The sequence below is a fragment of the Aquila chrysaetos genome, chromosome 3, assembly GCF_900496995.4.
Source record: "Aquila chrysaetos chrysaetos chromosome 3, bAquChr1.4, whole genome shotgun sequence".
NCBI lineage: Eukaryota > Metazoa > Chordata > Aves > Accipitriformes > Accipitridae > Aquila > Aquila chrysaetos.
The window spans coordinates 1,802,880-1,818,749 of record NC_044006.1 but is presented as its reverse complement, the minus strand read 5'-3'; the positions used below and the strand labels follow the sequence as shown (position 1 = coordinate 1,818,749).

At 45.3% G+C, this 15,870-nt stretch overlaps 1 protein-coding gene across 11 annotated transcripts in view; it reads left to right on the top strand.

Annotated features, from left to right (window-relative positions):
* The first annotated feature begins 5,954 nt into the window (after positions 1 to 5,954).
* ZBTB46 (zinc finger and BTB domain containing 46) overlaps positions 5,955 to 15,870 on the top strand; it is a 60,897-nt gene continuing 50,981 nt past the window's right edge. For 3 of the 11 annotated variants that reach the window (XR_003922578.2, XR_003922577.2, XM_030008053.2), the window contains exons 1-4: positions 5,957 to 6,091; positions 6,666 to 6,846; positions 13,389 to 13,516; positions 15,323 to 15,462. Coding sequence is in view for 8 of the 11 variants with exons in the window: in XM_030008053.2 (XP_029863913.1) it covers positions 15,409 to 15,462 (54 nt within the window). In the remaining 3 variants the exon portion in view is untranslated. Of the gene's footprint in view, positions 6,092 to 6,119; positions 6,515 to 6,600; positions 6,847 to 12,214; positions 12,483 to 13,388; positions 13,517 to 15,322; positions 15,463 to 15,870 lie in introns of those variants that run through there. The other 8 variants (XR_003922579.2, XM_030008056.2, XM_030008059.1 and 5 more) reach the window with 8 other exon arrangements.

Sequence of the window (15,870 nt, the reverse complement as noted above, 5' to 3'; positions counted from 1 at the left end):
CCCGCTGGAGTGTCAGTCCGAGCTCCGCATAAATGAGAGCAAAACTTGACTTACCGTATTTAACCTAGCTAAACCTCGAATGTGGCCTGAATCGTTAGACAACTACCAATTGCCTGACTAAACCCCAAACCACACTTCCCAGACTTCAGTAGTTATATATATTTTCACTGTTGCTTCTGCCTTTTTCAAGCGTAGCTCCATTGCACGCACTATTTATACAGATTGCATGAAACAAAGGACTTGCGTGCAGCCCTGCAATTTCTTTGGGTTCTGAAGAAAACAAAACCTTTGCAAACAGAGGGATTTATTTCAGCTAAATCTCTCTTAAATGCTGAGTAGTTTGAGGTGCTGTAGCAAAAAGGCTTGGGCTTAACTGAGAGCCAAATCAGACTTTGAAGGACCAGCACTGTGTGAATGTCCCTATTTGTGTCTTACTGAAAAGAAAAATGGGTTTGCCTGTTTCTAAAGGGGCTGGTGTGAGCCCTGGGTAATAGCCAGGAAAGGTTGCAGGCGTGAAGGACGGTGATACTGGAGGAGGAAGGATCAAAATTTGCTCTAAACATGCCAACGTTGTGCTGTTGGTCTCGGGAGAAAGCATGGCCCAGGCACTGGCTCTTCCCAGACGTACAGAGGCGAACATCAGCCAAGAGCTGCAAAAGGAGAAGATCTGGTTAAAGAGTACCACCCAAAACGCAGACCGGTGAGCTGCTCCGGATCCATACCTGGGAAAGGAGGAAACCTGCTAAAGGGATGAAGTACCAGAGCGCTACGATGTAAAATACAGCAGAAAGCAACCCCAAGAAGAGCTCAAGCTCACAAAAAGGAAACAGATCCTTTATTGAAGGAGGACGATGTTGGCGTAGCACAATGATCTGCTTGAGCTTGGACCAGCACCGAAGTGACCAGCGGCTTCTGGGTGGGAATGGAAGGTGCCCCAGGTTGGCTCCAGGCTCCCGACGGGGTCTGCAGAACCAGAGTTTGGCTGCTGCTGGGCCACCCCAGGGAAGAGAGCAGGCGAGAGATGAGACGGAGCCGGGGCAGCAAGCCAGGGACAGTGGGGACGGAGCAGCTAGGAGAAGGTTTGGGGACAGAGCTTGCTGCTGTCACCCCTACACACGCTCCGTCACCCCCCTGTGCCATGGCCCCAGCACCTTTCGTCCTTACCGTCATCTACAGCCTTGGGTGAACCTAAACGAACACCCCGGAGCTGAACTCAGCCAGGCCATGAGGAGTTGGGAGTGGGGACCAAATTTGGCAGCCTGGATGCTTCTCCACTTGAGAGGGTTTGAAAGGGAATGTATTTTTGGAGCATTAAAGATCAACTGTTTCTGACTCCGGCCAATCCCTTTCAAGAGCAGCACCAAAGGAGGTCAGTGGGATGCGGCTGGTCAAATATTTTGTACATGAACATCATCTCTCACCCCCTCAAGTATTTACAGACCTGAGAGCATTTCCTGCTGTTCCCCCCCGTTGAATATTTGGTGTCTCTGCTTTCTCTAGCAGGATGGTGCAGTGCATCTCGGTTAGTGGTGAAGATGTGAAGGACCACCCCAGTGCCGCCCTTCAGTACAGAAAATAAAACCTAAAGCAGCGCAGTGTGTTTAGTCACACAAATGGCAATGGATTTACCCGGCAAGCAGTGAAACAGCAGTGCACGATAATGAGAAAATATATGCGGGGGTGGTGGTGGGGGGGGAGATGGGGTGGAAAGAGGGAGTTTTATTCTCCAGGGTTTTTTTGTAATCTTCATTCACCATATTTAGTAGGCTTGTGACTTGCCCTTGCTAGCTCATGGAGAATTCCCCCAAGTGTTTACTCCCACAACCTAGCAAATGCCTCAATACACATCATGGAAAAAATACAATCGACATCTTCACTCCCACTAGAGAAGGAATTCTAACTTGCCCGGCACAGACCGGGAGTATGTGCCTGTGAGAGAGACAAACACTGCTTCATTAGCTCACTTCAGATGTGGTTTACTCCTCAAATGACCTGGTCAGGGCTGCACACCACCTCCCTCCCTTCCTTCACCTAAAGAACCGCCTGACCTTTGATCGGAGCAATAGGGACAGGAATGTGGGTCCTTTAACCCTTTCCTCTGATGCCAGAGAGCTGCTCTCCATGTGGTTGACAAAGTTGATGGTCCCAGGATTTTCAGGGATCCAGAGCTGCCGTGGGGGGGTAGGAGCAGAGCCCTGCGAAACGGCTTTCTTCCTGCTGTAGTTAGGGAAGAAGAGGCTTTGGTGATGGAGATCCATGCCTACCGCGTACAGAATGTGGAAACAAAATGGGGATCACTGCGAGCAGAGTTTACAGATCAGAGACCACTCAGGATTTTTTTTGCACCTCTATTTCAGAGCACAAAACTTTTGTAGGGGGAAAAAACCTGAGTAATTAGGCCATTTAGGTTTTCTCAACGTCCTTCCAAACTGACCACATCACAAGGACACAGAAGAAACCATTTTAAATTATCAGATGTGAAATCTCCTCTAACTGCGATGAATATAAGGTAGAGCAGAGCTGGAGAGAGGAGCCGCAATGAGAGTGCTTCAGCATTACTGATGATTTTGCAAATGGGACACGGTACGAATGCAGCAACCCAGGCAGCTTTCCTCTCTCACTCTTCCCCGGTCCGGTCCCACCTTACCCCGGCACAGGGGACAGCGGGAGGATGGTGCACGCGAGGGCTGGCTTATTAGCACCCATAAGGTCTCCGAGATTGTCTAGCGAGCGATCGCAGAGGTGCAGGGACGCCGAGCAGGCGGCAGAATTCAACGACACGCGCACAAGTCCACGTGCGCTTAATTTGCGCAGCCAGCGACGGCGATTAGCCAGCCAAGTGTTGGCACATGGCTTCAGCTCGGCTGTGCCGGTGGCTGGGGGTACGTTCGTGCGCTCTTCGTAAAGAAAGCAAAGGGAACGTGTCGGAGCGATTCCAAGCGCTCTTGTGCTACAGGAATATGACTTTTACCTGTTTTCCCAGTGGCTAAAAACTATCGGTGGTGCGACTAAAGTCCTCACCTCTGGCGGTCTCTGCCTTGATGAAATCTGTGATACGGTGGCACGCAAAGGACGTCGACTCGGGCTGGAAACACACAGTCTTTAATCCCTGACATTTCTCCAAAGAGGTGCATCGTTACACTTTTAACCTCTCCTTTGCGCATCTTGTTTATGGCACTTTGCCCACCAAAAATCACACGAACTACCCCGATTTTTCCTCCAGCTCGTCTTTTTTCCTGTTCTCTTCTTTTTTCCACACACGTTCTTTCCTTCTTTATGAGGAGAAACCACCTCTCTTCTAAGGACAGGCTGAGCAATTGCAGCGGTTACCTCAAATACAATACAAACTTCTAATTAAAGGAGGGGGGGTGGTGACTGGCGAAAGAATATTAAACCTTTTCAAGTCTCCTGAAATCCTTTGTGCGGAACGGCTTTGGGAAACTCGGCCTGCCGCCACCCTCCCCCTCTCGGAGAGCGTTCCCCAGGGCAGTGCCCAGGCTGCAGCTGCTGCTGCTCTGGGGGAGTCAGCCCAGCCTGACACACAAATAAATACTACATAAATAAATACTTTCTTCCAACAAAGACCTGAGGAAGAAACCCTGGGTAGGAGGAGAGGAAGGGAACGTACGTGCTGAAGCCAAGGAGCTTTGGGATAACAGGGGGAGCTTGGTCTCAAATACGGAGGAGTGAGGAAAGGCAGAAGAGCTTACAGCTGCAACCAGGTATAATATAGATTTCATGCAAAATAGATATATTTGCATAAAGATATAGCTCCATTTTCAATCAGCCCCTCTAACCTTCACCATTCAGCGTGGAGCCTAAAACACCAGAAAGACTTAAAGCACAGAAGGATTTAACACCTGCAGGCACAGGGGGGATAGCTCCACATGAAAACCGGCTTGAGCATTTAGGGTGGAAAAGGGATTTTGGCTGTTTAGTTCTGGTGTTCTTCACCCACAGGTGACAGAGACTGGAAAATGTGCGTACGAGGCGGCAAACACACAGGATTGCGCATGCAGAAAGAGCAGGCGGCAGCGGGAAACCCCGCCTGGCGACGATTTCGTGTTGCTTAAGTCTAAGAAATTGTGTCCTTCGTTGCATTAACAGACAACTTCTGCAAAGTCTTCATTTGCATTTTAATGGAACTCTTTCTAGGAAGGTGCTGCTTGGACTCTGTCACAATATAAAATAAAGAGGTAATTAAAAACACGCTGGAGTTAAAAGACTTTTCATTTTCATTAATCAGGTTTATTCATAGTCTTTTCAAAATTAAAGGTATTTAGGGTATGTAGGAGGAAATGGGGGGGAGGAAAACACATGATGGAACATCTGTTTATTTAAATTACAGATTAAAAAGTGGAAAATACACTTTTTGTGAGGGGACGTCCTACAGATTAAAAGCACCTTGTAGAAACGGATTTGAATAAAGAGTAAGCCTAAAAGTCAGCTCCAAGGTTTCAACAGTAGGTCTGCCTACTTGAAAGCCAGAGATGAAGAAAATATATTAGGATGAGGGAAAGGAAACCACGGAGGAAGTTTTTAAACCTTAGGCACGCAATTATCCGGGCAATTACTGTGATGACACACCTAAGTCAGTTAACTATGCGAACAAATGGCCAACCCCAGTTACTTGCACACGTATTACCCCAACTGGGGGCACAATCACAGTATGCAAATTGTGAACAGTTTGCAAACGTTTTATCTGCTGGACCAGCTCCTGCTTTCACAATCCCAACAACCGCACAGATTTCAAGAACAGATTTCAAGGCTTGCTCGCCACAGCTATCGTACCATCAACATTGACTTCCTCCATGCTCCAGACCTATCCTGTGCTGTTAAGCTCTGCCCTTTGAAATATAGGGCAGTTTCTGTCAGATCCCTCAGCGGGACAGTCAAAAGGGCAAAATCCTGCCCTTTGTGGCAACAAGAGGTTTTTCATCCCCGGATCTGACGGCCAACGAGGAGCTATGATCTCCATTTCGCAGCAGCAGAACCTCATTCTCCAGACCTCCAGCCATTAAGCCGGGCCAGTGCCCCGCTGCCCAGTCAAGTCAAGGGGGCTCTGAAGTCTGCAGGGCTGCAGATCTTTTTTTTTTTTTCTCTAGGGGATTGTGTGAAATACAGCTTATTTCTTAAGAGAGCAGAAAGTGATTTCTCCCCCCCCCCCCCGCCCCGCAAGGTGCCGAGGAGGCTGCAGCACTGCCCTGGCCAGCGGCCCAGCCCCACCGGGATCAGCAAACGGTTCTTCGTCCTTCATCCCGCCTGCTCCTCGCCCTCACCCGGGCGTGGCTCCCGGGGAGGCCGCGGTGAGCCTGAGGGGACGGATGGATGGATTCATCCCCAACGAGGGGAAGACGACCGGCCGCAGCGGCGCGTCCCTTCCTCGGGCCAGGCGCACCTGCCGCCAAGGCAAGGGGAAGCAGGAGACGACCCAGACGGCCCCTGGGAGGCGGGAGGTCCGGAGAAGGAACGGGACCGAGGGAAAAAAACCGTCCGCTCCGCTCCGTCCGTCCGCCCTCCCGCCCTCCGCCTCAGCCCTGTCACCGCGCCGTCCCGGCGTGCCCCGCGCGGGCGAGCCCGGGCGCGCGCCCCCGCCCGCCCTCCTCTCCCCTCCCTCCCTCCCTCACTTCCGGTGTCCGGCAGTGGCAGAGCCGCCGGCGGCGCCCCCCGCTCCCCCGGCGCAAGGGATAAAGGGGAGGGAGGGAGGGCGGGGAAAAATAGGCGGTGCTTACGGAGGCCCGTGCCCGCCGCCGCCCAATCATCGGCTGCCGGTGGGGGAGAAGGGGCGGGGAAAGCGCCGGCACGCGCCGCGCGGCGCCGCCCCGCCGCCCGCCGCGGGATCGCGCCCCGCGCGCCCGAGGGAGCGGCGGGAGCGCGCCCGGGCGCCCCCCCCCCCACTCCCCCCTCGCCGCCTCCCCCCCCACCACCCCCCCTCCGCTGGCTTCTCCCCCCCCACACCCCCCCCCCCGACTCCTCCGCCCTCCTCCCCCCTTCCCCTTCCACCTCCCCACCCGGGAGGAGAGGCACGGAGTGACCGACGGAGCCACAGCTCCGGCCGCTCCGAGACCCCGCTCTCCTCCATGGGGCCCAGGTAAGCGCGCCGCCCCCCCCCCGCCCCGCCCCCCCCCCCCCCCCCCCGTCTCTCCTCTCCCTGAGGCGAGCGGGGGGTCGCCATGGCCGCCCGCCCCCTGAGGCAGCGGCAGCGGCGGGCCGCCCCCATCCCCGCCGACCCTGAGGCGAGGCGAGGCGGCCAGAGCTCCGGGGGCGGCGGGGAGCACCCCCACCTTCCCCTTCCCCGCCCGTCTCATTTATTATCATCGTTATTATCACCCCCCCCCCCCCCCGGCACCCCCCCCCCCCCTCCTCCTCCTCCTCCTCCTCCGCCGCGGGCAGAGCCCGCCGCCCGTCGCGGGGGGGAGCGGGGGGCCGATCGCTCCCCTGCCCGCGGAGGGGGGCACGGTGCCTTCTTTGGGACGCGATGTCTTATTTTGGTGTGGGTGGATGGCTTAACTTGGTAAGTGGCAGGGTTTAACCCCCCTCCCCCGGCCCTCCCCTCCCCTCGCTCCTCCGCCCGCCCCCCCCCCCTCCACCACCCCCCCCCCCCTCCCCGTAACCTCCAAAAGGGGAATTTTCCAGCTGGTAATTTCTGCTGCGTCAACACCCAGCTCAAGGGAGAGGAGAAGAGACAAGGGGGCATTTTAACAGCAGCTCCACTTGCGAATAGCCAGCCTCAATCCCGGCTCCAGCATTAAAACCTTTTCCGCCCCCTAAAAACCAGCATCCGTGCAAGTTGGACCAAGAGTTTGTCAGGAGTGTGGTTCAAAACTGCTTGGAAAAAGGGATGAGGTAATAATACTGGTGAAGCATGTTGTATTTCTCTCTTTCTGCCTGTCTCTCTTTCTCTTTCTCCCTCTCCTCTTCTTCTTCTTCTTTTTTTTTTTTTTTTTTTTTTTTTTTTTTTTTAAAAAGCCAGGCCTGTTTTGGGTTATTGTCTCCCCCTAAAGCCAGACATAGATCGCCTGGCCTTGCCTCCATTTTAATTGCAGGCTGAAATGGGGGAAGTGACCCTCTTTTTTTAAAAAAAAAAAACCAAAAACATACCCCAACAAACAAAAAAAACCCTTGAAAAAATAACGCTGTTCCTTTGGGGGGATAGAGGTGATTTTTCATAAGGCTGTAACAAGTGCAAAAGTGGCTGGAAATGTTTTCTGTCATGCTGGGAAACTAGTGAGGTGTCCTCCCCCCCTCCCCAGAAGAAAGTGTTTGTAAAATTTGGCCGAGGGGAGAAGGAGAGGTGCTGTGAAAGGTGCTGGTAAAAGAAGGGGTTGTGCTGCTGGATTGCCTTTGTGTCTCTGTAAATAGACATGTCAGTTCCCAAAGTAATACAAGTAGTGTCTGATAACTCAATCCCAGATGACAAATAGAGAATGGAGCAGATTTTCAGGACTGTAATAGTGGGAGGATTTCTCTTTTGAAACGGAGGGAAAAAAAATGTTGGTACCTCCTGAGGAGGTTCTTCGCCGGTGCGTTATTGTGAAGCTGAGCGTTCGGATGAAATCCGGAGATAGAAACCGATATTTATTTATTTTTACACCTGACGGGGGAAAGATAAACAAAGGAGAGTTTAACAGCTCTTTAATGAATTCCTCATGCTTTTTATTTTGCAATCTCAATGATTCATTTGGCAAGCCTTACAGGACCGGATTATTATCAGCATTGTTTAAAGCCATGCTAATTAGGAGATGTGTTTAGCAAACAGTGGTATTGTAGACACCTGTACCAAAGTTCTTGCATGCATTTTAATTGCATCACTGGTATCATTTTTAGCATTTAGTCACTGTAATATAGATCTAGGTCTCAGTTCTTGAACTCGATCAAGTATTTATTACAAGTGTGGATTCTCTGTGTACATACAGCAGCCCTGCTACTAATGCATTAAATGTATTTTCTCAAAAAGGGGAGCGCATATTTTTTCTTTTTCTTTTGTTTTTTTTTTTTTTTTCTCCTGTGAGGATTAAAAGGAAAAGCTACCTTATCCAAGAAGAGTGAGAAAAAAATAATTTTGAGGAAGAGGCTTGCTGTGACTGGATAGCTCTTCCACTTTTATCAATACCTTGCTTGAACATTTTATGTTTTTACAGCGTCTTTTAATTGGAAGTAAAATTTGACTTTCCCCTTCTAAATTCTGTCTAGCTTCTCTCGCTGTTTGTCAAGTTTTATATTTTGAAATCCTTAGTGATGGAAAAAATGGGTGGAGTGTATTATTAGTCACAATATTTTCAACATGTGTTGAGGAATTATCGGTTTAAGGTGTTTTTTGGGAACTGACAAGAAATGGGTAGAGGAGCCTGTCCCATGGGCTGGAGGGAGAGCTGCAAAACAGTATTTAGGGGAGCTCCTAAATGTACGTTCATGAAAATTATTGCGTGGTTTGATACGCTAGTGGGATAACTGTAACTGAAACAGAAAACTAGTCTTTTGTTTTTGATGCAGCCTGTCCAGGAGGGGGAAACTCACTCACAGCTAAACTTCTCTCGCAGTTGTTTTCATAGACTGTATGTTAGCTTTGGTATAACTGAGTCAATTTTAGTGTGATACCAAAAAATGGGGTATTCTAATAATCCTAATGTTAGGTGTTTATTAATATACTTTAAATGCTGCTTCGTTCTAGAGTGTGTAGGATTGAGCCTTTGAAAACATGACCTGTACATGGGGTTCCTGGAGACTGAAGAAAATGGGCCACTTTCTCCCCGTGGTCTTTGTTTTCTGGGACAGTTGTACAACAGTGGATATGTTCTTCAGAAGAGGATTTTTTTTTTTTTTTTTAATAACTGGAAGTGCTTAGAGGAAAACCAGTTTAGCAGCCCCCCTCCAGCAGCACTCCGTCAAAAGGAAAAATGCCTCTTGTTGGAAAGATCTGTTATTTGCTGTTAATACGCCTGCTTTTCCTCTGGTAACGCGTTGTGTTGCTGTGAGGTCGAGCATATTCTTTTTGTCTCTGCTATCCACTTGCGTGGATTTTTTTTTTTTAGATACGTGTTTTTGAAGTTTCTAAGTAAAGTTTCCTGTCCTCCCAGCAGCAGGCTAACACCCAATCCAAACTGCTACTGCTTGCTTTTAGAGCAGAATTATTTCATAAACAGCTCAACCTTTCCCAGGACATTTTCCCCTTCATGTTCTTGCTGGTTTTCCTGGCTGCTCCAGAGCACTCTGTAATGCTCTCTAGACTCCCCCTAAAATGGTAAAAAGCATTCACAGGGGTTTTCCTTGGCTCCTGTGTGTTTAGTTTAATGGGCAAACAAAAGGGCAAAGAGAGGGCTTAGTTTAAGTCTGTGAAGAGCTACCTGCAGTTGTAATGGTTATCCCACATGTCCGTTATAATTCCCAGGAGCCAGCGGTTCGTGTCCGTTCCTGGCTGCGAGCATTACCCTAGAAAATTCTGACACTTTGCACAAAAGGATTAATACCGTGTTTGTATTTTGCTTCTGGCTTACGACCTGCTTGAATGTTTTTAAGTGCGTAGCTTACCTGTGTTTTATGTGTGTGATATTTGAAACTTAAAATGTATTAATAGTGAAAGCAAGCATGCTGTGGGGTTGTCTGTAGATAGCAGGGGTCATGTTAGGCGAGAGTACAAGGACCTACCACGGCTGTGAGATAGAGGGAGGTATTTGGTCTGCGTGAAGTACTGCGATGCTACTCCTTGCCTAAGGATCCCCGTGAGCGTTTTTATGATATTTTGGTCAAGTACAATGACAGTCAGGACTCCAGTGTTAAAATTTGTTGCTTCAAAACTTTACTTTATTCCTTCTTGAGGACTTTTTGTTTCACTAGGCGATACGTTTGTGTTACAGCCCCCTTAAATACAACCTTCAGTAGTTGGTTTTCTCAATTCCCTCTAGACCTTTAGTCCTTCAGGCAGGATGAGAAATAAAAGCGTGTATCGCTTGTTGTGGGACTTCTTTCACTTGAGATGCAAGAGGAAAGAATCTCCAGCTTCCCTGAATGGTTCAGTAGTTTTCTGGTTTGTGCTGCCTTGGTGTATTTGGATGCACAAGGATGTCCAATTTGGAGGGATAGCTGCTTGGGATTCCGTTCCCATCCTGTAGCTGTTGATCGAACGTACTGGTATCGTAACTGCTTTTTATCAGCCTCCCCTTCTGTGAAGCAGGGGTGCCGGGGTTCTCTTGGCTCTTCCAAAACATTTTCTATTATACTGATGAAAAATCATAGTTGTGCTAAAAACAATTATTCTTCATAAATGCAAACTGGTGTGAAGTCCTTGCTGAATTTCCTATGAGATATGGTGGAGTTCAGAGGCTCGTGGGTGGGGTTTTCTGTCCCTTACCAAGTTAGCTGTGGTGCAGTTATTTTCTGAACAGTTGCTTTAACTTTCTTTCATACCCATATATTTAAGAAACATCAGACTGCTGTTGAAATGTTGGTTTTGAATAGCTTCCGAGTGCTTCGCAGGCAGGAGGAGATCCTTGACAGTAATTCTAATTAGATGGAAATGTGTTCCACTTTGCGGTGTTTTGTTGCGTGTAGGTAAGGATGTACGTGTGCATTGGAACCAGTGGTGGTGCAGCTGCGGAGAGGAACAGTAGCTTTGCTGAAATGTAACAGGTAGATGCCGAGTTGGAGCTGAAACTCACCTTTTTGCCTTGCTTTTTGGGGATGTGGCTTGCTTTTATTCCAGCCCATGCAGTGGTGATCCCTTCTGTCCTGTTACTCACTTGGCTTGTGTATGCACTCGGGAAGAAGAGCATTCTGCAAATGTTGGAAGTTGCCTAGCATTTGCTTTACAGTAAAACTGAGTTGGGGTCATGGAGGTAATGGAGGGAGGCAACAAGACGTCACAAATATTCTACAAACACAGCTACTAGCTTGTGTATGGATTAAAATAAACTTAGTAACAAGAATGTCAGAGTGTGTGCCAGGAACTTAGCTGCTTAAGAACCCTACATAGAAAAGTGAGTAGGGTGTTACATATTAAGGAATATGTTTATACCTGTGTATACTTAAATATGTAGTTATCTTTCCTAATTATTTCCTCGGCATGTGTTGAACAAACTGCTTATTCCGTCCAAGCGAGTTTGCTTCCTGGTATTTCTCACCTTGTGAAGAACTCCTCTGCAGAAAGAGTTGATATTTCAGGCGGTTAGCTCACTCTCTTTGAGGAAAGGGTTAAACAAAATTTGCACCTTCTGCACTAATATACCATTGGAGGAAATACCTTTCTGACTAGTGCTCAAATCATGCTCCAAAACAGAAGAATTGATGGTCTGTATTAGCCATTAGGTGCTTAAAATACCCAAACCCGAAACCAACTAATTTAAGTACTGATGAACGAAGTAGTCAGGACGCAGTACTCCTAAAAGTCCTGCCACTGTAGTATTGGAGAATGAGGTGGTGGCTAAATATAAAGCTAGCTTATTGACTTCCTTCTTATTACCACTGTATCCTTCTTGGCTTCACTCCACCTTTTTTTTTTTTTTTTTTCCCCCTTAATAATAGTTGATCAAATCTGGATTATGAGATTTCTACTAAAAAGTAAAAAGGGATACTTACCCAAGGCACTAAGTGCTTGTGCCGCGAATTACACAAATGAAATTAGATTGTTCACAGAGCACCTCATATGTTATCTTTAGCTTTGCACCGGTTGATTTTTTACTCTTAGATTATTCCTGACTCCTTACGTGTCTTTTCTGTCTCTTAGGTGCTCTTTCCCTCAGTTCCTCCCACTGCTATACTTCTCTTTAAAAATTACCTAATGATTCTTCCTCCTTCTTTGGCTCCCTCCCTTTTTATGTACTGAGTTTGGGAACTTTAGCAAAGATCCCCTAGTTAAAAAGCCAAAAACCAATGAGAAGGTTTTGGGGGAACCATTCTTCAGGGCAATTCCCGGTGTGATAGGCTTGCAGTTCTTTAATTCCCCCCCCCCCCCCCCCTTTTTTTTTAAGATGCTTTTTATGTTGTTTTTTTGGCCAATAGATGCACAAGGGCAAAGTCTTCTTGGTTAGATTACTTTTGCGACTTTTTTTTTTTTTTTCTTTTAAGTGTAAGCTTAAGATCTTGTAGGATTTAATGGCACTTGGACAGGTAAGTGTCAATACTAGCCACAGGCATTTGGATTTTTTCAAGGTGTTTTTTTAATTTCACTGCTCGTGTGGCAGATATATCTGTAGCTCAATTCTTACATTTTTTGATATCACCAGAGTTCTCAAGCCTGTTACCCTGTAAGGTACTTGCTATTTAAGTGCTGGCTAGCTCTTCTGCATTCTTACTGCGTTCTGCAAGGTCCGTGGCCGTGGGTAGAGTTGGATCATCTCTTGGTGCAACCAGGTGAAAGAGTGAACAGAGATCAGAAATAGGGGAATGATGTGAGCAACTGTTTCTGTACCATGATGGAGCTCTCTGTGATGGAGAGAGAGGATGAAGAGAGAAGCGCATGGACAGAGTTGGAAGTTGCGGGGAAATGAGTAAGTGAAATGGAGAGGAAATACAAAGTGCAGTGGAAATGTTACTGCAAGTAAGCATTTTGAACTAGAAATACACCTAGTGCCCTGTAAGGAAAGGTGCATCCTGTTGTATTAGCAAATTGTTCCCAGTTGGAATATTATATTTTGGGCTGCATAGCTTTTACAGGCGTGGAAGATAAAACTTTTACCTTCTGTTAGGTATTTGCATCTTTTTCTGTACCTTTGTGGATTTTCTTTTTTCAAAATTTTTAAATTCTTGTAAGAGGAGCAAACTGTTTTAGTTAGTACATTTGTGTACACTGCTCTTTAACTTGCGGATGACTCTGGCTTTTGAAGGCTGTGACTCAGTTGAGTTGGGTGGGAATAGAACTCAAATATCTTACTTTTGTATAATGCAGACAGATAATTTTTCTGTAACCTTAGGCAAATATTTTGGTTTGGAGGGGAATCATTGTAACTATAAGGTTAGATTAATACTAACCTCATTTAAAATGTGTGGATGGCAAGTGTTGCAGAAACATTAACTGAAACTTTATGAGGTTTACTAGAGCAAACTATTGTTAAAATAGTTTGAAATCCTCATATAAAGTACTGTTTTTTACAGTGACTTCTCCAAAGCACTTCTGTCTGGAAGCATAGTCAGAAGTTGTTAATAGTCTTAAAATTTGTATGTTAATCTCTTTCTTTAACTTAACACAAGGGCTAAAGAATTTTTCCTATATGTCAGAACGTATTGGAATATATTTCCTATATATCAGAATATTTCTTGTTTGAAATGGCAAAGAGTCTTGTAAATATGCAGTTATTTTAACTGTGGCTTCTAATTATGTGACACTGAAGGTTTTTGTATTAAGTTAAAGTTTAGATTTTAATTTTTGCCTCCTATTCTTTCCCTCCCAAATACAGGACATCTGACAAACCTTTTGGAGCTTGTTACCAGAGACCATTCTCCTCTATTCATTAAATCATGCACTATCCAGCTGTGAAACATTGTGACGTTTATTTTTGCTAACAGGAAACATTTTCAAAGATTGGTAAGTTCTCAGCATTTAAAGATATTTTTGTAATGCGGCAAGGGAAAGAGAAAGAGTAGCTGGATATATATCAACATTGTCATGAGGACTTACAGTTATTTATAAAATTTGACATAACATTGATAACAAAGGCTCGTTTAGAAATCTTACCCAACTGCAAAAGTTGAAGAAATACCTCTGGCTATTCTCCTGCTCCTACCTTGTGGTAGGGCTGCCTCCATTAATCATGGTCAATTGGTTCTCATCTGTTCGATTGGACGAGGAAAACAGGTGCAGAGCTCAAAGCAGGAATTAAAAATGAAGAGCTCTGCAAAACGGTATAGGTCTCAGCTTTACCATTCTTACCAGGCTGTTCTGGCTCATTTTGTAACGCTGGGACAGAGGTGTAAATGAGAGTCTTAACAGTAACAGTCCTAAGTCTAAGTGAAACTACACATTACTTTTACGCTTTTCTAACAAAGTAATTTCCCATGTGTCTGTGTTGGTCTGGCTCCCTCCCTCCCCCATTTTATTTTTTTAACTGTCTAAATAACAGAACTAAAAAGAGCTAGCCAAAACAATTACTATGGAGAAGCAATCAGAATTAGAAAAAGGCAAGACTTGGCAGTCTGAAATAGAAATTGAGAACAAAGTCAATGGTATTTCTTCACTTGGGTCATACTTGTTTTCAAGATTTTCACAGTTCTGCTTGTTGCCATAAGAATGCTTGGATTTTCCTTATTACTTCATTTGTTTATTAGATATGTTATTTCACCGTTTATAATGACATTAGTTAGTATTGGAAAAGCTTTCTTAATTTGTATCTTCTGATGTTTTCTTTCACAATCTGTTACTACAGAAGGTCAGTCTTGAAATCAACGGTATTGATTTATAGCTTATTTTCATTAAGAGAGCTAATCTGTATATTAGAGATGTCTGAAATACAGAGATCAGAAATATATGGCAATTACTTTGCTATAACAGCTAATGGTGTATAAACAGTATAAATTTTTGAATAAAGTACAGTCAGAAGTTTTAGTTGAAGTTAGATGTTGTAAGTGTAGTGAATATGCTATTCTGAAGAAAATAAAAGTCTGTTTTGTGTAAGAAAAACAGGTGTACAAGATGATAGTAATAGTTAAAGGTTTTTTTATCTGTGAGGACACTATGTGTAGATGAACTATTCCTATTCTTTATACGTTGTAATAGTCAACATTAATGTTTTATCCCAGAAGTCTGTCTGTGAATGTGCCTTACCTAAGCATCTGTATTTTATACAGAATATTCAAAATCTTGGGATTGTTTAGTCTCTTAACCTTGAATGGCATCAGCCAGTAGAAACTGGTCATTAAACATTTCAAGAGGAAATTGTCTTGAATAATCCATTGCAAACTTGATTTTTTTTCAGGAGTTGTAGTGGTAGCTTTTTAACCTCAGTATTTGATAGGTCAGATAAGGTGAATTAGTGCCCTTCAGGCCACAAATGTCCCTTTAAAAAGTCATTAAAGTGAGAATGTTTTGAAAAGTTACCAAACAGGAAACACTGTTGTTTCAAGGATCTGTTTGAAGTTTTAGTATCTAAAATTAGAATTTTTTTTCCCATACTTCTAAGGCGTAATTCTTCCTTCTATGATTGCAAAAAACAGGCTTTAATTACCTGCAATGTATTGATATGCTTTGAGTTAACTTTTTTGGGGGGTTCGTTAGGTCATAAATAGGGGTGTTACAACTGTGAGTTTGGAGGGAAAGGACTTAAATGTACCACTGTTATCAGTAACCTTGTAGTCTAATGCTAATAACTTGTTCTGGTTTTGTGTTTTGTCATAGTTCTGTCTTTCCCCTACAAGAGTTCACACCAGTGCTATTGGAAGGTCATAGAACGGTGCACTACCTGTGCTGCCCTAGGGCTGTTGATGTCCTCACCTATTGTAGGAGAAACGCTAGACCTGGAACCCAGTTTGTTACTGGTAAGAAGTAATTGTCTTGGATTTTTTTTTAAAATTTTTTTTTAATATTAAAGTTTGCATGCTTTCTCTAACAAAATCAGCAAAAACGTCTTCACTGCTTATTACTTGAAGAACACTGTAGCAAAATGTGCATCTCTGGTCTTCCCCCCCCCTCCCCCCCTCCTATTTTTAACTTTACAGTTTCTAAATTTCTAATTCTAATATCTAATTGCCCTCCTTTCAAAATGTGGAGGCTAACAGTTTTCCCTTAGCTTTCATTTTCAGACCTGGTTTTCTCTCAAAATTCTTCATGCGCTGTCAGAGCTAATGAAGGTTAATAAAAGGATTTTTCTAAGATACCTTCAGAAATCCTGTCTTTTGGTTGCACTTTTGTAGTGTCCAGCTTCTGCACACTATAGCTGGCCCCGT